The sequence below is a fragment of the Bombina bombina genome, chromosome 1 (assembly GCF_027579735.1).
Source record: "Bombina bombina isolate aBomBom1 chromosome 1, aBomBom1.pri, whole genome shotgun sequence".
Classification (NCBI taxonomy): domain Eukaryota; kingdom Metazoa; phylum Chordata; class Amphibia; order Anura; family Bombinatoridae; genus Bombina; species Bombina bombina.
This window is the reverse complement of record NC_069499.1, coordinates 554,755,272-554,778,749: the sequence shown is the minus strand read 5'-3', so window position 1 is coordinate 554,778,749 and position 23,478 is coordinate 554,755,272. Positions and strand designations below refer to the sequence as shown.

General features: G+C 42.4%; 1 protein-coding gene across 2 annotated transcripts in view; it reads right to left on the bottom strand.

Moving 5' to 3' along the window:
- SATB2 (SATB homeobox 2) overlaps positions 1-23,478 on the bottom strand; it is a 443,446-nt gene that overhangs the window by 281,917 nt on the left and 138,051 nt on the right. For both annotated transcript variants that reach the window (XM_053698738.1, XM_053698737.1), the window contains exon 4: positions 11,639-11,765. In XM_053698738.1, the coding sequence (XP_053554713.1) occupies positions 11,639-11,765 (127 nt within the window). The remainder of the gene's footprint in view (positions 1-11,638; positions 11,766-23,478) is intronic.

Here is a 23,478-nt window from a genome sequence, read left to right as displayed (position 1 = left end):
GAGCCGATGACATATTCACCAGATCTGCATACCAAGTCCTGCGTGGCCACGCAGGAGCTATCAAGATCACCGACGCCCTCTCCTGATTGATCCTGGCTACCAGCCTGGGGATGAGAGGAAACGGCGGGAATACATAAGCTAGTTTGAAGGTCCAAGGTGCTGCTAGTGCATCTACTAGAGTCGCCTTGGGATCCCTGGATCTGGACCCGTAGCAAGGAACCTTGAAGTTCTGCCGAGAGGCCATCAGATCCATGTCTGGAATGCCCCACCGTTGAGTAATTTGGGCAAAGATTTCCGGATGGAGTTCCCACTCCCCCGGATGTAATGTCTGACGACTCAGAAAATCCGCTTCCCAATTTTCCACTCCTGGGATGTGGATTGCAGACAGGTGGCAGGAGTGAGTCTCCGCCCATTGAATGATTTTGGTCACTTCTTCCATCGCCAGGGAACTCCTTGTTCCCCCCTGATGGTTGATGTACGCAACAGTCGTCATGTTGTCTGATTGAAACCGTATGAACTTGGCCTTTGCTAGCTGAGGCCAAGCCTTGAGAGCATTGAATATCGCTCTCAGTTCCAGAATATTTATCGGTAGAAGAGATTCTTCCCGAGACCAAAGACCCTGAGCTTTCAGGGATCCCCAGACCGCGCCCCAGCCCATCAGACTGGCGTCGGTCGTGACAATGACCCACTCTGGTCTGCGGAAGGTCATCCCTTGTGACAGGTTGTCCAGGGACAGCCACCAACGGAGTGAGTCTCTGGTCCTCTGATTTACTTGTATCTTCGGAGACAAGTCTGTATAGTCCCCATTCCACTGACTGAGCATGCACAGTTGTAATGGTCTTAGATGAATGCGCGCAAAAGGAACTATGTCCATTGCCGCTACCATCAAACCTATTACTTCCATGCACTGCGCTATGGAAGGAAGAGGAACGGAATGAAGTGTTTGACAAGAGTTTAGAAGTTTTGTTTTTCTGGCCTCTGTCAGAAAAATCCTCATTTCTAAGGAGTCTATTATTGTTCCCAAGAAGGGAACCCTTGTCGACGGAGATAGAGAACTCTTTTCCACGTTCACTTTCCATCCGTGAGATCTGAGAAAGGCCAGGACTATGTCCGTGTGAGCCTTTGCTTGAGGAAGGGACGACGCTTGAATCAGAATGTCGTCCAAGTAAGGTACTACTGCAATGCCCCTTGGTCTTAGCACCGCTAGAAGGGACCCTAGTACCTTTGTGAAAATCCTTGGAGCAGTGGCTAATCCGAAAGGAAGCGCCACGAACTGGTAATGCTTGTCCAGGAATGCGAACCTTAGGAACCGATGATGTTCCTTGTGGATAGGAATATGTAGATACGCATCCTTTAAATCCACCGTGGTCATGAATTGACCTTCCTGGATGGAAGGAAGAATTGTTCGAATGGTTTCCATTTTGAACGATGGAACCTTGAGAAACTTGTTTAAGATCTTGAGATCTAAGATTGGTCTGAACGTTCCCTCTTTTTTGGGAACTATGAACAGATTGGAGTAGAACCCCATCCCTTGTTCTCCTAATGGAACAGGATGAATCACTCCCATTTTTAACAGGTCTTCTACGCAATGTAAGAATGCCTGTCTCTTTATGTGGTCTGAAGATAATTGAGACCTGTGGAACCTCCCCCTTGGGGGAAGCCCCTTGAATTCCAGAAGATAACCTTGGGAGACTATTTCTAGTGCCCAAGGATCCAGAACATCTCTTGACCAAGCCTGAGCGAAGAGAGAGAGTCTGCCCCCCACCAGATCCGGTCCCGGATCGGGGGCCAACATTTCATGCTGTCTTGGTAGCAGTGGCAGGTTTCTTGGCCTGCTTTCCCTTGTTCCAGCCTTGCATTGGTCTCCAGGCTGGCTTGGCTTGAGAAGTATTACCCTCTTGCTTAGAGGACGTAGCACTTGGGGCTGGTCCGTTTCTACGAAAGGGACGAAAATTAGGTTTATTTTTGGCCTTGAAAGACCTATCCTGAGGAAGGGCGTGGCCCTTACCCCCAGTGATATCAGAGATAATCTCTTTCAAGTCAGGGCCAAACAGCGTTTTCCCCTTGAAAGGAATGTTAAGGAGTTTGTTCTTGGAAGACGCATCCGCTGACCAAGATTTCAACCAAAGCGCTCTACGCGCCACAATAGCAAACCCAGAATTCTTCGCCGCTAACCTAGCCAATTGCAAAGTGGCGTCTAGGGTGAAAGAATTAGCCAATTTGAGAGCACGGATTCTGTCCATAATCTCCTCATAAGGAGGAGAATCACTATCGATCGCCTTTACTAGCTCATCGAACCAGAAACACGCGGCTGTAGTGACAGGGACAATGCATGAAATTGGTTGTAGAAGGTAACCTTGCTGAACAAACATCTTTTTAAGCAAACCTTCTAATTTTTTATCCATAGGATCTTTGAAAGCACAACTATCTTCTATGGGTATAGTGGTGCGTTTGTTTAAAGTAGAAACCGCTCCCTCGACCTTGGGGACAGTCTGCCATAAGTCCTTTCTAGGGTCGACCATAGGAAACAATTTTTTAAATATGGGGGGAGGGACGAAAGGCATACCGGGCCTTTCCCATTCTTTATTTACAATGTCCGCCACCCGCTTGGGTATAGGAAAAGCTTCTGGGAGCCCCGGGACCTCTAGGAACTTGTCCATTTTACATAGTTTCTCTGGGATGATCAAATTCTCACAATCATCCAGAGTGGATAATACCTCCTTAAGCAGAGCGCGGAGATGTTCCAACTTAAATTTAAATGTAATCACATCGGGTTCAGCTTGTTGAGAAATTTTCCCTGAATCTGAAATTTCTCCCTCAGACAAAACCTCCCTGGCCCCCTCAGACTGGTGTAGGGGCATTTCAGAACCATTATCATCAGCGTCCTCATGCTCTTCAGTATCTAAAACAGAGCAGTCGCGCTTACGCTGATAAGTGGGCATTTTGGCTAAAATGTTTTTGATAGAATTATCCATTACAGCCGTTAATTGTTGCATAGTAAGGAGTATTGGCGCGCTAGATGTACTAGGGGCCTCCTGAGTGGGCAAGACTCGTGTAGACGAAGGAGGGAATGATGCAGTACCATGCTTACTCCCCTCACTTGAGGAATCATCTTGGGCATCATTTTCAGTGTCACATAAATCACATTTATTTAAATGAGAAGGAACCTTGGCTTCCCCACATTCAGAGCACAGTCTATCTGGTAGTTCAGACATGTTAAACAGGCATAAACTTGATAACAAAGTACAAAAAAACGTTTTAAAATAAAACCGTTACTGTCACTTTAAATTTTAAACTGAACACACTTTATTACTGCAATTGCGAAAAAGTATGAAGGAATTGTTCAAAATTCACCAAAATTTCACCACAGTGTCTTAAAGCCTTAAAAGTATTGCACACCAAATTTGGAAGCTTTAACCCTTAAAATAACGGAACCGGAGCCGTTTTTAACTTTAACCCCTTTACAGTCCCTGGTATCTGCTTTGCTGAGACCCAACCAAGCCCAAAGGGGAATACGATACCAAATGACGCCTTCAGAAAGTCTTTTCTATGTATCAGAGCTCCTCACACATGCGACTGCATGTCATGCTGCTCAAAAACAAGTGCGCAATACCGGCGCGAAAATGAGGCTCTGCCTATGATTAGGGAAAGCCCCTAGAGAATAAGGTGTCTAAAACAGTGCCTGCCGATATTATTTAACAAAAATACCCAGATTAAATGATTCCTCAAGGCTAAATATGTGTAATATATGAATCGATTTAGCCCAGAAAATGTCTACAGTCTTAATAAGCCCATGTGAAGCCCTTATTTACTGTCTGAATAAAAATGGCTTACCGGATCCCATAGGGAAAATGACAGCTTCCAGCATTACATCGTCTTGTTAGAATGTGTCATACCTCAAGCAGCAAAAGACTGCTCACTGTTCCCCCAACTGAAGTTAATTCCTCTCAACAGTCCTGTGTGGAACAGCCATGGATTTTAGTAACGGTTGCTAAAATCATTTTCCTCATACAAACAGAAATCTTCATCTCTTTTCTGTTTCAGAGTAAATAGTACATACCAGCACTATTTTAAAATAACAAACTCTTGATTGAATAATAAAAACTACAGTTAAACACTAAAAAACTCTAAGCCATCTCCGTGGAGATGTTGCCTGTACAACGGCAAAGAGAATGACTGGGGTAGGCGGAGCCTAGGAGGGATCATGTGACCAGCTTTGCTGGGCTCTTTGCCATTTCCTGTTGGGGAAGAGAATATCCCACAAGTAAGGATGACGCCGTGGACCGGACACACCTATGTTGGAGAAAGTAAGAGGGGGTTCCACATTGGCATCTAAACACATAGAACAGGTACTTTCCAGAAGTTCAGACATGTTAAACAGACTAGCAATAGCAATAATAGTCATTCTTTACTTGATATATTTAACTCTGAAGTCAAATCATATAGCTAAATATTTTGAAATAAAAAGTCTACTGCGCCTTTAAATAATAAAAGCGCAACAATTTTTCTGCTATCAGTATAACAACGTTTGCAACAATAAACAGTGCCCTTATGTGCCCAAATTAACTTAACAATACTGCTCCGTTTGTTTAGTTATTCTATAAACAAATTTTTATCACACATCAGGCACCTGCACCTCGCCACAGCCCTACTGCAGCACCTACCTGCCCCCAGACCACACTGATCCTCCGTGAGCAGCACTCCCAAGTCTCTCTGTACCCCTATGTGTACAAAATGACTTAGGCCACACCGAAGCCTAGGACCTTGCTGCCGATCCGGATGATTACTGCGCGGCTGAGCGTGCAAAATTAGGCCCCGCCCACCGTGGGGGTAACTCGAGCCTTACTGAGACCCGCATGGGAAGAAGAAAAAACATGTCGGTTCCCCATAATTAACTACTAAAAAACGCCATGTGCCCCTCTATACACACACTCTCAAGCCAGTTATAATGATATCATAACGACAGCCCTTAAAAAGCAAACCGCCTCTCCCAGCGTCAGCCCACACAGTATAAGCATAAGTGAGAAACATCACTGCACAAACACACTAATAACGACAGACCATAAATAGCAATAATAGTCGTTCTTTACTTGTGATAAGTAATTAAAAGAAAAACAGAATTTATGTTTACCTGATAAATTACTTTCTCCAACGGTGTGTCCGGTCCACGGCGTCATCCTTACTTGTGGGATATTCTCTTCCCCAACAGGAAATGGCAGAGAGCCCAGCAAAGCTGGTCACATGATCCCTCCTAGGCTCCGCCTACCCCAGTCATTCGACCGACGTTAAGGAGGAATATTTGCATAGGAGAAACCATATGGTACCGTGGTGACTGTAGTTAAAGAAAATAAATTATCAGACCTGATTAAAAAAACCAGGGCGGGCCGTGGACCGGACACACCGTTGGAGAAAGTAATTTATCAGGTAAACATAAATTCTGTTTTCTCCAACATCGGTGTGTCCGGTCCACGGCGTCATCCTTACTTGTGGGAACCAATACCAAAGCTTTAGGACACGGATGAAGGGAGGGAGCAAATCAGGTCACCTAAATGGAAGGCACCACGGCTTGCAAAACCTTTCTCCCAAAAATAGCCTCAGAAGAAGCAAAAGTATCAAACTTGTAAAATTTGGTAAAAGTGTGCAGTGAAGACCAAGTCGCTGCCCTACATATCTGATCAACAGAAGCCTCGTTCTTGAAGGCCCATGTGGAAGCCACAGCCCTAGTGGAATGAGCTGTGATTCTTTCGGGAGGCTGCCGTCCGGCAGTCTCGTAAGCCAATCTGATGATGCTTTTAATCCAAAAAGAGAGAGAGGTAGAAGTTGCTTTTTGACCTCTCCTTTTACCGGAATAAACAACAAACAAGGAAGATGTTTGTCTAAAATCCTTTGTAGCATCTAAATAGAATTTTAGAGCGCGAACAACATCCAAATTGTGCAACAAACGTTCCTTCTTTGAAACTGGTTTCGGACACAGAGAAGGTACGATAATCTCCTGGTTAATGTTTTTGTTAGAAACAACTTTTGGAAGAAAACCAGGTTTAGTACGTAAAACCACCTTATCTGCATGGAACACCAGATAAGGAGGAGAACACTGCAGAGCAGATAATTCTGAAACTCTTCTAGCAGAAGAAATTGCAACTAAAAACAAAACTTTCCAAGATAATAACTTAATATCAACGGAATGCAAGGGTTCAAACGGAACCCCCTGAAGAACTGAAAGAACTAAATTGAGACTCCAAGGAGGAGTCAAAGGTTTGTAAACTGGCTTAATTCTAACCAGAGCCTGAACAAAGGCTTGAACATCTGGCACAGCGGCCAGCTTTTTGTGAAGTAACACAGACAAGGCAGAAATCTGTCCCTTCAGGGAACTAGCAGATAATCCTTTTTCCAATCCTTCTTGAAGGAAGGATAGAATCCTAGGAATCTTAACCTTGTCCCAAGGGAATCCTTTAGATTCACACCAACAGATATATTTTTTCCAAATTTTGTGGTAAATCTTTCTAGTTACAGGCTTTCTGGCCTGAACAAGAGTATCGATAACAGAATCTGAGAACCCTCGCTTCGATAAGATCAAGCGTTCAATCTCCAAGCAGTCAGCTGGAGTGAAACCAGATTCGGATGTTCGAACGGACCCTGAACAAGAAGGTCTCGTCTCAAAGGTAGCTTCCAAGGTGGAGCCGATGACATATTCACCAGATCTGCATACCAAGTCCTGCGTGGCCACGCAGGAGCTATCAAGATCACCGACGCCCTCTCCTGATTGATCCTGGCTACCAGCCTGGGGATGAGAGGAAACGGCGGGAACACATAAGCTAGTTTGAAGGTCCAAGGTGCTACTAGTGCATCCACTAGAGCCGCCTTGGGATCCCTGGATCTGGACCCGTAGCAAGGAACTTTGAAGTTCTGACGAGAGGCCATCAGATCCATGTCTGGAATGCCCCACAGCTGAGTGACTTGGGCAAAGATTTCCGGATGGAGTTCCCACTCCCCCGGATGCAATGTCTGACGACTCAGAAAATCCGCTTCCCAATTTTCCACTCCTGGGATGTGGATAGCAGACAGGTGGCAGGAGTGAGACTCCGCCCATAGAATGATTTTGGTCACTTCTTCCATCGCCAGGGAACTCCTTGTTCCCCCCTGATGGTTGATGTACGCAACAGTTGTCATGTTGTCTGATTGAAACCGTATGAACTTGGCCCTCGCTAGCTGAGGCCAAGCCTTGAGAGCATTGAATATCGCTCTCAGTTCCAGAATATTTATCGGTAGAAGAGATTCTTCCCGAGACCAAAGACCCTGAGCTTTCAGGGATCCCCAGACCGCGCCCCAGCCCATCAGACTGGCGTCGGTCGTGACAATGACCCACTCTGGTCTGCGGAATGTCATCCCTCGTGACAGGTTGTCCAGGGACAGCCACCAACGGAGTGAGTCTCTGGTCCTCTGATTTACTTGTATCTTCGGAGACAAGTCTGTATAGTCCCCATTCCACTGACTGAGCATGCACAGTTGTAATGGTCTTAGATGAATGCGTGCAAAAGGAACTATGTCCATTGCCGCTACCATCAACCCGATCACTTCCATGCACTGAGCTATGGAAGGAAGAGGAACGGAATGAAGTATCCGACAAGAGTCTAGAAGTTTTGTGTTTCTGGCCTCTGTCAGAAAAATCCTCATTTCAAAGGAGTCTATTATTGTTCCCAAGAAGGGAACCCTTGTTGACGGAGATAGAGAACTCTTTTCCACGTTCACTTTCCATCCGTGAGATCTGAGAAAGGCCAGGACAATGTCCGTGTGAGCCTTTGCTTGAGGAAGGGACGACGCTTGAATCAGAATGTCGTCCAAGTAAGGAACTACAGCAATGCCCCTTGGTCTTAGCACAGCTAGAAGGGACCCTAGTACCTTTGTGAAAATCCTTGGAGCAGTGGCTAATCCGAAAGGAAGCGCCACGAACTGGTAATGTTTGTCCAGGAATGCGAACCTCAGGAACCGATGATGTTCCTTGTGGATAGGAATATGTAGATACGCATCCTTTAAATCCACCGTGGTCATGAATTGACCTTCCTGGATGGAAGGAAGAATAGTTCGAATGGTTTCCATCTTGAACGATGGAACCTTGAGAAACTTGTTTAAAATCTTGAGATCTAAGATTGGTCTGAACGTTCCCTCTTTTTTGGGAACTATAAACAGATTGGAGTAGAACCCCATCCCTTGTTCTCTTAATGGAACAGGATGAATCACTCCCATTTTTAACAGGTCTTCTACACAATGTAAGAATGCCTGTCTTTTTATGTGGTCTGAAGACAACTGAGACCTGTGGAACCTCCCCCTTGGGGGAAGTCCCTTGAATTCCAGAAGATAACCTTGGGAGACTATTTCTAGCGCCCAAGGATCCAGAACATCTCTTGCCCAAGCCTGAGCGAAGAGAGAGAGTCTGCCCCCCACCAGATCCGGTCCCGGATCGGGGGCCAACATTTCATGCTGTCTTGGTAGCAGTGGCAGGTTTCTTGGCCTGCTTTCCCTTGTTCCAGCCTTGCATTGGTCTCCAAGCTGGCTTGGCTTGAGAAGTATTACCCTCTTGCTTAGAGGACGTAGCACTTTGGGCTGGTCCGTTTCTACGAAAGGGACGAAAATTAGGTTTATTTTTTGCCTTGAAAGGCCGATCCTGAGGAAGGGCGTGGCCCTTACCCCCAGTGATATCAGAGATAATCTCTTTCAAGTCAGGGCCAAACAGCGTTTTCCCCTTGAAAGGAATGTTAAGTAGCTTGTTCTTGGAAGACGCATCAGCCGACCAAGATTTCAACCAAAGCGCTCTGCGCGCCACAATAGCAAACCCAGAATTCTTAGCCGCTAACCTAGCCAATTGCAAAGTGGCGTCTAGGGTGAAAGAATTAGCCAATTTGAGAGCATTGATTCTGTCCATAATCTCCTCATAAGGAGGAGAATCACTATCGACCGCCTTTATCAGCTCATCGAACCAGAAACATGCGGCTGTAGCGACAGGGACAATGCATGAAATTGGTTGTAGAAGGTAACCCTGCTGAACAAACATCTTTTTAAGCAAACCTTCTAATTTTTTATCCATAGGATCTTTGAAAGCACAACTATCCTCTATGGGTATAGTGGTGCGTTTGTTTAAAGTGGAAACCGCTCCCTCGACCTTGGGGACTGTCTGCCATAAGTCCTTTCTGGGGTCGACCATAGGAAACAATTTTTTAAATATGGGGGGAGGGACGAAAGGAATACCGGGCCTTTCCCATTCTTTATTAACAATGTCCGCCACCCGCTTGGGTATAGGAAAAGCTTCTGGGAGCCCCGGCACCTCTAGGAACTTGTCCATTTTACATAGTTTCTCTGGGATGACCAACTTGTCACAATCATCCAGAGTGGATAATACCTCCTTAAGCAGAATGCGGAGATGTTCCAACTTAAATTTAAATGCAATCACATCAGGTTCAGCTTGTTGAGAAATGTTCCCTGAATCAGTAATTTCTCCCTCAGACAAAACCTCCCTGGCCCCATCAGACTGGGTTAGGGGCCCTTCAGAAATATTATTATCAGCGTCGTCATGCTCTTCAGTATCTAAAACAGAGCAGTCGCGCTTACGCTGATAAGTGTTCATTTTGGCTAAAATGTTTTTGACAGAATTATCCATTACAGCCGTTAATTGTTGCATAGTAAGGAGTATTGGCGCGCTAGATGTACTAGGGGCCTCCTGAGTGGGCAAGACTCGTGTAGACGAAGGAGGGAATGATGCAGTACCATGCTTACTCCCCTCACTTGAGGAATCATCTTGGGCATCATTGTCATTGTCACATAAATCACATTTATTTAAATGAATAGGAATTCTGGCTTCCCCACATTCAGAACACAGTCTATCTGGTAGTTCAGACATGTTAAACAGGCATAAACTTGATAACAAAGTACAAAAAACGTTTTAAAATAAAACCGTTACTGTCACTTTAAATTTTAAACTGAACACACTTTATTACTGCAATTGCGAAAAAACATGAAGGAATTGTTCAAAATTCACCAAATTTTCACCACAGTGTCTTAAAGCCTTAAAAGTATTGCACACCAAATTTGGAAGCTTTAACCCTTAAAATAACGGAACCGGAGCCGTTTTGAACTTTAACCCCTTTACAGTCCCTGGTATCTGCTTTGCTGAGACCCAACCAAGCCCCAAGGGGAATACGATACCAAATGACGCCTTCAGAAAGTCTTTTCTAAGTATCAGAGCTCCTCTCACATGCGACTGCATGCCATGCCTCTCAAAAACAAGTGCGCAACACCGGCGCGAAAATGAGGCTCTGCCTATGCTTTGGGAAAGCCCCTAAAGAATAAGGTGTCTAAAACAGTGCCTGCCGATATGATTATATCAAAATACCCAGATAAAATGATTCCTCAAGGCTAAATATGTGTTAATAATGAATCGATTTAGCCCAGAAAAAGTCTACAGTCTTAATAAGCCCTTTTTGAAGCCCTTATTTACGATCGTAATAAACATGGCTTACCGGATCCCATAGGGAAAATGACAGCTTCCAGCATTACATCGTCTTGTTAGAATGTGTCATACCTCAAGCAGCAAGAGACTGCTCACTGTTCCCCCAACTGAAGTTAATTGCTCTCAACAGTCCTGTGTGGAACAGCCATGGATTTTAGTGACGGTTGCTAAAATCATTTTCCTCATACAAACAGAAATCTTCATCTCTTTTCTGTTTCTGAGTAAATAGTACATACCAGCACTATTTCAAAATAACAAACTCTTGATTGAATAATAAAAACTACAGTTAAACACTAAAAAACTCTAAGCCATCTCCGTGGAGATGTTGCCTGTACAACGGCAAAGAGAATGACTGGGGTAGGCGGAGCCTAGGAGGGATCATGTGACCAGCTTTGCTGGGCTCTTTGCCATTTCCTGTTGGGGAAGAGAATATCCCACAAGTAAGGATGACGCCGTGGACCGGACACACCTATGTTGGAGAAAGGGAATTCCAGGTACACCATTTCCATTTATATAGTGCATACTGATTACCCCTCCCCAGTTTTAGGGAATAATGTCAGTCTTTTCTGATGTATCTAGTCTCCCCAGAAACAAATGACTGAACATACCTCAATGCTGCTTGTAGCATGACACGGTTCTCCACACTGAAGATGTTTCTTTACACTACCTTCAACTGCTCTGTGGGAACCAGCAGGATCTTAGATAATGTTTGCTAAGATCATCAACATCAGGGTAGAAAATAAGATGTCTCCACTCCTCTTGGGAAGTTATTGACTGACGATTTCTCCCTGAGAAAAATAGTACTCACTGGCACCATTTTAAAATAAAAAAACTTCTTGATTGAAGAATCTAAGCTAACACCTCATTTTACCTCTTCCTATCACTAACACAGGCAAAGAGAATGACTGGAGTGGGAGGGAAGGGATGAGCTATATATACAGCTCTGCTGTGGTGCTCTTTGCCTCCTCCTGCTGACCAGGAGGCGTAATCCCATAAGTAAGGATGAAATCCGTGGACTCATCATATCTTGTAAAAGAAATAAACATTTTATCAATAATTCAAAAATATTTTAATTTGCATGCTGAAAAAGCCCCATTATTACAACCCATGGTTTTGGATAAATATGTATGTTTAGCCCACCTCTGCAACTGGATCTTCAATGTCACCACATGGTAGACATCTTGTAACATGTCAGCCACTGTCACATCTGGAGCATCTGTCACATAACTGATAGGCAATGGGTTCCAACGCCCAATTTTAATGATTCCTGTGAAACAGAATGTTTATTATCTATACTATATTTCTATTGTATAACATAACAGCATGCATAATACACATCAACACTGTATAATGGCATATAAATTTAAAAATATTACTGAGTCAGGAACAAAGAGCTTACACTTTAAAGGCAGATTAAATAAATAACAATAATATTCCACCCCACTTCATTGTACAGGATATTACAGAGGGGTATCAAGTGTCAGAAATACTGATCCTGCCCATACATATGTGCAGGAGAATGCACTTCCATTTCTCTGATAAATTAAGCATGTGACTTGCAGAAAAAGCTTTATTATTCAGCATATATGTCACCATATGACTAGTCTTTGGTAGCTCCGGAAGCTGTACTTCTTAGAACACAAGTGAGGTATAATTCACAAAGTGTTATGCAGGAGTTGGAGCTAAAGTAGTTTGGAAATTTGGATGGTTAGATATTATATACAATGCAATACATTCAAGATCAACACTGTTGTTTAAGCTGTGCAAAAACAAAACCAGCAAAAAATACTGCTAGTATATACTAAACTTTACATATTGTGCATGGCATTGAAGCATAACAAAATATTTTTGGGGAAACACAAATATATTTCAAATGTTAAAGCTTCCAACAAACACAAAACAGTACAGTAGGTGTTTATTGGTTGCTTGCTTTTAGTTTATCATATCCAGGTTTCCTGAAACATATTTGCGGTCTGTATTACAGTCTGTCATTACTACTAAAGGCTGGTACAATTACCAGTGCTTATTAATTATTAAGCCTATATTAGAAATTCCATAAAGACCTCACACTTATGTGGCACCATTTAATTGAAACTTGAAGACCTGGGGATTAAAAGGGTTCTCTTTAATTAAAGGTCGCTGCAATATTTACAGGAGGGGTTAAAGAAAAATACAAGAGAGAAAAGAGAGACACCAGATCTGTTTCCAAGATGGAGAAGTCTCTATAATTTTGGTCACAACCACACAAGAAAAAAAATGTATACTTTAAAGAAGGTTTTATTCATTGTGAAGGAAACAAACAAAAAGAGTGTTCATTTGTGAAAAGAGAAAGCAAGGACTGTACTTAAGAGATTTTTTTTGAGGTTTATACAGCAGGGTAATTGTCTGCAAAGTGCATTAAAGTAGTTTAACTTGAACATCTGTAGATATGTTGAACCTCCTTGATATAAACATATTTGTTCATTTTCCCTGAGAAAAATACATTTCAAATAGCTTGCAAATAATGATGTCAACATGCAAAGAAAGTTATTTAAATGGACACAAATCAAGTTTAAAAAATGAAATGCACAGATTGGTTAAAATGGTAACATCTGTCTATATTGATTCATACACACTGTTTGCAATAAATTGCACTTATTAATAAAGATCCAGTAAGTGCTAGATTTTTTGAATCTATTAATCATTTCTAAACACCATGCTAGTTATTTCACAATGGAGTAAAAGGACACAGCTGTGGAGTTGCATATATGTCTTTACACATACATACAGTTGTCAATCCTTTTGTGATAATTTCCACTGAGCATACGTCAGTATGCCTCATGCATTTACACTTCCCATCTGGCTGGCGAATTAGTCAATGTACACAACAAACAACTGTATGATTCTCAGGTTGCCTGCACAGTACAAGTTATCACTAAAGCAGCAATTATACTAGAAACACGTTTGCAAATTGAACTATATTGCAAAAAATACTTCTAATCAAATCTGAAATGCAAAAAAATAGTATAGTTAAAAAATGCAGCCCTAGAGTTGTGCGTTAGGGTTAAAAAGCAGTGTTAAGAGGTCCAAACGCTGCTTTTTAACGCCCGCTGGTATTACGAGTCCTGCAGGTACAGGTGTACCGCTCACTTTTTTGGCCAGACTCGAAATACCGCAAATCCACTTACGTCAATTGCAAATCCTATATTTCCAATGGGACTTGCATAGCGCCGGTATTACGAGTCTGACAAAAAGTGAGCGGTACACCCTCTCCTGTCAAATGCCTGGTACCGCATTTAAAAGTCAGTAGTTAAGAGTTTTACACTACAACGCTGTAGCATAAAACTCTTAACTAAAGTGCTAAAAAGTACACTAACACCCATAAACTACCTATTAATCCCTAAACCGAGGCCCTCCCACATCGCAAAAACTAAAATAAAATTTTTAACCCCTAATCTGCCGAACCGAACATCGCTGCCACTATAATAAACATAGTAACCCCTAAATCGCCGCACTCCCGCATCGCAAACACTAGTTAAATATTATTAACCCCTAATCTTCCATCCCTAACATTGCCGACACCTACCTACATTTATTAACCCCTAATCTGCCGCCCCCAACGTCGCCGCCACTATAATAAAGTTATTAACCCATAAACCTAAGTCTAACCCTAACACCCCCTAACTTAAATATAATTACAATAAATCTAAATAAAATTACTACAATGAACTAAATTATTCCTATTTAAAACTAAATACTTACCTATAAAATAAACCATAAGCTAGCTACAATATAACTAATAGTTGCATTGTAGCTAGCTTAGGGTTTATTTTTATTTTACAGGCAACTTTGTATTTATTTTAACTAGGTACAATAGTTATTAAATAGTTATTAACTATTTAATAACTACCTAGTTGAAATAAAGACAAATTTACCTGTAAAATAAAACCTAACCTAAGTTACAATTACACCTAATACTACACTATAATTAAATTAATTACCTAAATTAAATACAATTAATTACAATTAAATAAAATTATCTAAAGTACGGAAAAAACCCCACTAAATTACAAAAAATAATAAAGAAATTACAAGATTTTTAAACTAATTACACCTACTCTAATCCCCCTAACAAAATAAAAAAGCCCCCCAAAATAAAAAAAAAGCCCTACCCTACACTAAATTACAAATAGTCCTTAAAAGCGCCTTTTGCGGGGCATTGCCCCAAAGTAATCAGCTCTTTTACCTGTAAAAAAAAATACACATACCCCCCAACATTAAAACCCACCACCCACACAACCAACCCTACTCTAAAACCCACCCAGTCCCCCCTTAAAAAAAAACCTAACACTAACCCCTTGAAGATCAGCCTACCTTGAGAAGTCTTCACCCAACCGGGCAGAAGTCCTCAACAAATCCGGCAGAAGTGGTCCTCCAGACGGTGCAGAAGTCTTCATCCAACCGGGCAGAAGTGGTCCTCCAGACGGGCAGAAGTCTTCATCCAGACGGCATCTTCTATCTTCATCAATCCATTGCAGAGCTGGTCCATCTTCAAGACATCCGACGTGGAGCATCCTCTTCATCCGACGGCCGACGTCTGAATGAAGGTTCCTTTAAATTACGTCATCCAAGATGGCGTCCCTTCAATTCCGATTGGCTGATAGAATTTTATCAGCCAATCGGAATTAAGGTAAAAAAAATCCTATTGGCTGATGCAATTAGCCAATAGGATTGAAGTTCAATCCTATTCGCTGATCCAATCAACCAAAAGGATTGAGCTGGCATTCTATTGGCTGTTCCAATCAGCCAATAGAATGCCAGTTCAATCCTATTGCCTGATTGCATCAGCCAATAGGATTTTTTCTACTTTAATTTCGATTGGCTGATAGAATTCTATCAGCCAATCGGAATTGAAGGGACGCCATCTTGGATGATGTCATTTAAAGGAACCTTCATTCAGTTGTCAGCCGTCGGATGAAGTGGATGCTCCACGTCGGATGTCTTGAAGATGGACCCGCTCCGCGCCGGATGGATGAAGATAGAGGATGCCATCTGGATGAAGACTTCTGCCCGTCTGGAGGACCACTTCTGCCCGGTTGATGAAGACTTCTGCCCGTCTGGAGGACCACTTCTGCCGGATTCGTTGAGGACTTCTGCACGGTTGGGTGAAGACTTCTCAAGGTAGGGTGATCTTCAAGGGGTCAATGTAAGGTTTTTTTTAAGGGCGGATTGGGTGGGTTTTAGAGTAGGGTTGGTTGTGTGGGTGGTGGGTTTTAATGTTGGGGGTGTATGTGTACTTTTTTTTTATAGGTAAAAGAGCTGATTACTTTGGGGAAATGCCCCGCAAAAGGCCCTTTTAAGGGTTATTTGTAATTTAGTGTAGGGTATGGCTTTTTTATTTTGGGGGGCTTTTTATTTTGTTAGGGGGATTAGAGTAGGTGTAATTATCTTAAAAATCTTCTAATTTGTTTATTATTTTCTGTAATTTAGTGGGGGAGGGGTTCATATTTTAGATAATTTTATTTAATTATTATTAATTAATAATTATTATTGTAATTAATTGTATTTAATTTAGGTAATTAATTTAATTATAGTGTAGTGTTAGGTGTAATTGTAACTTAGGTTAAGTTTTATTTTACAGGTAAATTTGTCTTTATTTTAACTAGGTAGTTATTAAATAGTTAATAACTATTTAATAACTATTGTACCTAGTTAAAATAAATAAAAAGTTGCCTGTAAAATAAACTCTAAAATAGATACAATGTAACTATTAGTTATATTGTAGCTAGCTTAGGGTTTATTTTATAGGTAAGTATTTAGTTTTAAATAGGAATAATTTAGTTAATGATAAGAATATTTATTAACATTTATTTAAATTATATTTAAGTTAGGGGGTGTTAGGGTTAGACTTAGGTTTAGGGGTTAATAACTTTATTATAGTGGCGGCGACATTGGGGGCGGCAGATTAGGGGTTAATAAATGTAGGTAGGTTGCGGCGACATAGGGGGCGGCAGATTAGGGGTTAATAAATAAAATGTAGGTGTCGGCGATGTTTGGGGCGGCAGATTAGGGGTTAATCAGTATAATGTAGGTGGCGGCGGTGTCCGGAGCAGCAGATTAGGGGTTAATAATATAATGCAGGTGTCTGCTATGTCGGGGACGGCAGATTAGGGGTTAATAAGTGTAAGATTAGGGGTGTTTATATTCAGGGTTCATGTTAGGGTGTTAGGTGTAGAAATAAAATGTATTTCCCCATAGGAATCAATGGGGCTGCGTTAGGAGCTTTACGCTGCTTTTTTGCAGGTGTTAAGTTTTTTTTCAGCCGGCTCTCCCCCATTGATACCTATGGGGAAACCGTGCATGAGCACGTTTTACCAGCTCACCGCTAACGTAAGCAGCGCTGGTATTGAGGTGAGATGTGGAGCTAAATTTTGCTCTTCGCTCACTTTTTTGTGGCTAACACCGGGTTTTTAAAAACCCGTAATACCAGCGCTGTCTGCAAGTGAGCTGTGAGCATAAACTGCTCGTTAGCACCGCACAGCCTCTAACGCAAAACTTGTAATCTAGGCGGCAGTCTTCAAAGTCCAAGACTTACATTTTGTAGAGCCATTGTTTCAGCAAGCCAATAAACTCATTTATATCTATCTATAGCTGGCCTCAGCAGAGGAGATAAGAGTTTTGTTAGTTTGTTTTTTTAAATAAGAGAAACCTAGGTTACAACATAGCAGCACCAGTATTATTTACAAAAACTAAAACGTTACATTTATTTCTGCAATATTTAAACAGCTAATAATTTTTAAAAGACATCTGCATATTATTCTCAGTCTAATATTTGCTTTAGCTATGTCACTGTGTCTATCATTTTTAACTTTTTAAAAAATGACATTAAAGTCAAGATTTCAGATAAATCACACAATTTAAACAACTTTTACTTATATCATCAAATTTGCATAATTCTCTTGGTATCCTTTGTAGAAAGGTAAACCTAGGAAGGCTCAAGGGAGCATAGGAGGATGCGTGTGTCTTTAGCACTCTATAGGAACAATGTTTGTAGCAAATTATACAGTGTTGTAAACACTCTTGCCATAGAGTACTAAAGATACATGCACTTCTCCTGTGCTCCTATGGGCATACCTAGGTTTACCCTTTAACAAAAAAATCAAATGATTCAAATGAATCAAATCTGATAATAGACGTACATTGAAAAATTGTTTACAATTGCACACTATATCTGAATGATTAAAATGTAATGTTTATCCTATTTTCTCTTTAATGTACCTTTATCTGAGTGTTTTTCTATTTGTTACAGGACCCTCATTTAAAAAAACATTGAACCAGTGAGGAGAAAAAACAGAATTTATGTTTACCTGATAAATTACTTTCTCCAACGGTGTGTCCGGTCCACGGCGTCATCCTTACTTGTGGGATATTCTCTTCCCCAACAGGAAATGGCAAAGAGCCCAGCAAAGCTGGTCACATGATCCCTCCTAGGCTCCGCCTACCCCAGTCATTCGACCGACGTTAAGGAGGAATATTTGCATAGGAGAAACCATATGTTACCGTGGTGACTGTAGTTAAAGAAAATAAATTATCAGACCTGATTAAAAAAACCAGGGCGGGCCGTGGACCGGACACACCGTTGGAGAAAGTAATTTATCAGGTAAACATAAATTCTGTTTTCTCCAACATAGGTGTGTCCGGTCCACGGCGTCATCCTTACTTGTGGGAACCAATACCAAAGCTTTAGGACACGGATGAAGGGAGGGAGCAAATCAGGTCACCTAAATGGAAGGCACCACGGCTTGCAAAACCTTTCTCCCAAAAATAGCCTCAGAAGAAGCAAAAGTATCAAATTTGTAAAATTTAGAAAAAGTGTGCAGTGAAGACCAAGTCGCTGCCTTACATATCTGATCAACAGAAGCCTCGTTCTTGAAGGCCCATGTGGAAGCCACAGCCCTAGTGGAGTGAGCTGTGATTCTTTCAGGAGGCTGCCGTCCGGCAGTCTCATAAGCCAATCGGATAATGCTTTTAATCCAGAAGGAGAGAGAGGAAGAAGTTGCTTTTTGACCTCTCCGTTTACCAGAATAAACAACAAACAAAGACAAAGTTTGTCTGAAATCCTTAGTAGCTGCTAAGTAAAATTTGAGAGCACGAACTACATCCAAGTTGTGCAACAAACGTTCCTTCTTTGAAACTGGATTAGGACACAAAGAAGGCACAACTATCTCCTGGTTAATGTTTTTGTTAGAAACAACTTTTGGAAGAAAACCAGGTTTAGTACGCAAAACCACCTTATCTGCATGGAACACCAGATAAGGAGAAGAACACTGCAGAGCAGATAATTCTGAAACTCTTCTAGCAGAAGAAATTGCAACCAAAAACAAAACTTTCCAAGATAATAACTTAATATCAACGGAATGTAAGGGTTCAAACGGAACCCCCTGAAGAACTGAAAGAACTAGGTTGAGACTCCAAGGAGGAGTCAAAATTTTGTAAACAGGCTTGATTCTAACCAGAGCCTGAACAAAGGCTAGAACATCTGGCACAGCTGCCAGCTTTTTGTGAAGTAACACAGACAAGGCAGAAATCTGTCCCATCAAGGAACTTGCAGATAATCCTTTTTCCAATCCTTCTCGAAGGAAGGATAGACTCTTAGGAATCTTAACCTTGTCCCAAGGGAATCCTGCAGATTCACACCAACAGATATACCAAATTATGTGGTAATTTTTCTGGTTACAGGCTTTCAGGCCTGAACAAGAGTATTAATAACAGAATCTGAGAACCCTCGCTTTGATAAGATCAAGCGTTCAATCTCCAAGCAGTCAGCTGGAGTGGGTCGAACGGACCTAGAACAAGAAGGTCTCGTCTCAAAGGTAGCTTCCATGGTGGAGCCGATGACATATTCACCAGATCTGCATACCAAGTCCTGCGTGGCCACGCAGGAGCTATCAAAATCACCGACGCCCTCTCCTGATTGATCCTGGCTACCAGCCTGGGGATGAGAGGAAACGGCGGGAACACATAAGCTAGTTTGAAGGTCCAAGGTGCTACTAGTGCATCCACTAGAGCCGCCTTGGGATCCCTGGATCTGTACCCGTAGTAAGGAACTCTGAAGTTCTGACGAGAGGCCATCAGATCCATGTCTGGAATGCCCCACGGTTGAGTGACTTGGGCAAAGATTTCCGGATGGAGTTCCCACTCCCCCGGATGCAATGTCTGACGACTCAGAAAATCCGCTTCCCAATTTTCCACTCCTGGGATGTGGATAGCAGACAGGTGGCAGGAGTGAGACTCCGCCCATAGAATGATTTTGGTCACTTCTTCCATCGCTAGGGAACTCCTTGTTCCCCCCTGATGGTTGATGTATGAACTTGGCCCTCGCTAGCTGAGGCCAAGCTTTGAGAGCATTGAATATCGCTCTCAGCTCCAGAATATTTATCGGTAGAAGAGATTCTACCCGAGACCAAAGACCCTGAGCTTTCAGGGATCCCCAGACCGCGCCCCAGCCCATCAGACTGGCGTCGGTCGTGACAATGACCCACTCTGGTCTGCGGAAGGTCATCCCTTGTGACAGGTTGTCCAGGGACAGCCACCAACGGAATGAGTCTCTGGTCCTCTGATTTACTTGTATCTTCGGAGACAAGTCTGAATAGTCCCCATTCCACTGACTGAGCATGAACAGTTGTAATGGTCTTAGATGAATGCGCACAAAAGGAACTATGTCCATTGCCGCTACCATCAAACCTATCACTTCCATGCACTGCGCTATGGAAGGAAGAGGAACGGAATGAAGTATCCGACAAGAGTCTAGAAGTTTTGTTTTTCTGGCTTCTGTCAGAAAAATCCTCATTTCTAAGGAGTCTATTATAGTTCCCAAGAAGGGAACCCTCGTTGACGGAGATAGAGAACTCTTTTCCACGTTCACTTTCCATCCGTGAGATCTGAGAAAGGCCAGGACAATGTCCGTGTGAGCCTTTACTTAGGAAGGGACGACGCTCGAATCAGAATGTCGTCCAAGTAAGGTACTACAGCAATGCCCCTTGGTCTTAGCACCGCCAGAAGGGACCCTAGTACCTATGAGAAAATCCTAGGAGCAGTGGCTAATCCGAAAGAAAACGCCACGAACTGGAAATGCTTGTCCAGGAATTCAAACCTTAGGAACCGATGATGTTCCTTGTGGATAGGAATATGTAGATACGCATCCTTGAAATCCACCTTGGTCATGAATTGACCTTCCTGGATGGAAGGAAGAAGTGTTCGAATGGTTTCCATCTTGAACGATGGAACCTTGAGAAACTTGTTCAAGATCTTGAGATCTAAGATTGGTCTGAACGTTCCCTCTTTTTTGGGAACTATGAACAGATTGGAGTAGAACCCCATCCCTAGTTCTCCTAATGGAACAGGATGAATCACTCCCATTTTTAGCAGGTCTTCTACCCAATGTAAGAATGCCTGTCTTCTTATGTGGTCTGAAGACAACTGAGACCTGTGGAACCTCCCCCTTGGAGGAAGCCCCTTGAACTCCAGAGAATAACCTTGGGAGACTATTTCTAGCGCCCAAGGATCCAGAACATCTCTTGCCCCAGCCTGAGCGAAGAGAGAGAGTCTGCCCCCCACCAGATCCGGTCCCGGATCGGGGGCCCGCATTTCATGCTGTCTTGGTAGCAGTGGCAGGTTTCCTGGCCTGCTTTCCTTTGTTCCAGCCTTGCATAGGTCTCCAGGCTGGATTGGCTTGAGAAGTATTACCTTCCTGCTTAGAGGACGTAGCCCTTGGGGCTGATCCGTTTCTGCGAAAGGGACGAAACTTAGGTTTATTTTTGGTCTTGAAAAGACCTATCCTGAGGAAGGGCGTGGCCCTTGCCCCCAGTGATATCAGAGATAATCTCTTTCAAGTCAGGGCCAAAGAGTGTTTTCCCCTTGAAAGGAATGTCAAGCAATTTGTTCTTGGAAGACGCATCCGCTGCCCAAGATTTTAACCAAAGCGCTCTGCGCCACAATAGCAAACCCAGAATTTTTTCGCCGCTAACCTAGCCAATTGCAAGGTGGCGTCTAGGGTGAAAGAAATAGCCAATTTAAGAGCACGAATTCTTGTCCATAATCTCCTCATAAGAAGAAGAATTACTAATAATCGCCTTTCCTAGCTCATCAAACTAGAAACACGCGGCTGCAGAGACAGGGACAATGCATGCAATTGGTTGTAGAAGGGAACCTTGCTGAACAAACATCTTTAGCAGACCTTCTAATTTTTTATCCATAGGATCTTGGAAAGCACAACTATCTTCTATGGGTATAGTGGCGCGCTTGTGTAGAGTAGAAACCGCCCCCTCGACCTTGGGGACTGTCTGCCATCAGTCCTTTCTGGGGTCGACTATAGGAAAACAATTTTATAAATATGGGGGGAGGTACTAAAGGTATACCGGGCCTGTCCCATTCTTTACTAACAATGTACGCCACCCGCTTGGATATAGGAAAAGCTTCGGGGGGCCCCGGGGCCTCTAAGAACTTTTCCATTTTACATAGTGGTTCTGGAATGACCAGATAATCACAATCATCCAAATTGGATAACACCTCCTTAAGCAGAGCGCGGAGATGTTCCAACTTAAATTTAAAAGTAATCACATCAGGTTCAGCTTGTTGAGAAATGTTTCCTGAATCTGAAATTTCTCCCTCAGACAAAACCTCCCTGGCCCCCTCAGACTGGTGTAGGGGCCCTTCAGAAACCATATCATCAGCGTTCTCATGCTCTACAGAATTTTCTAAAACAGAGCAGTCGCGCTTTCACTGATAAGTGGGCATATTGGCTAAAATGTTTTTGATAGAATTATCCATTACAGCCGTTAAATGTTGCATAGTAAGGAGTATTGGCGCACTAGATGTACTAGGGGCCTCCTGTATGGGCAAGACTGGTGTAGACGAAGGAGGGGATGATGCAGTACCATGCTTACTCCCCTCACTTGAGGAATCATCTTGGGCATCATTTTTACTAAAAAAATTTTATGACATAAAATACATATAGTTAAATGAGAAGGAACCTTGGTTTCCCCACAGTCAGAACACAATCTATCTGGTAGTTCAGACATGTTAAACAGGCATAAACTTGATAACAAAGCACAAAAAACGTTTTAAAATAAAACCGTTACTGTCACTTTAAATTTTAAACTAAACACACTTTATTACTGCAATTGCGAAAAAGTATGAAGGAATTGTTCAAAATTCACCAAAATTTCACCACAGTGTCTTAAAGCCTTAAAAGTATTGCACACCAAATTTGGAAGCTTTAACCCTTAAAATAACGGAACCGGAGCCGTTTTTATATTTAACCCCTTTACAGTCCCTGGAATCTGCTTTGCTGAGACCCAACCAAGCCCAAAGGGGAATACGATACCAAATGATGCCTTCAGAAAGACTTTTCTATGTATCAGAGCTCCACACACATGCAGCTGCATGCCATGCTGTCCTCAAAAACAAGTGCGCCATACCGGCGCGAAAATGAGGCTCTGACTATGATTAGGGAAAGCCCCTAAAGAATAAGGTGTCAAAAACAGTGCCTGCCGATATAATCATATCAAAATACCCAGAATAAATGATTCCTCAAGGCTAAATATGTGTTAATAATGAATCGATTTAGCCCAGAAAAAGTCTACAGTCTTAATAAGCCCTTGTGAAGCCCTTATTTACTATCTTAATAAACATGGCTTACCGGATCCCATAGGGAAAATGACAGCTTCCAGCATTACATCGTCTTGTTAGAATGTGTCATACCTCAAGCAGTAAGAGACTGCACACTGTTCCCCCAACTGAAGTTAATTGCACTCAACAGTCCTGTGTGGAACAGCCATGGATTTTAGTTACGGTGCTAAAATCATTTTCCTCATACAAACAGAAATCTTCATCTCTTTTCTGTTTCTGAGTAAATAGTACATACCAGCACTATTTTAAAATAACAAACTCTTGATTGAATAATAAAAACTACAGTTAAACACTAAAAAACTCTAAGCCAT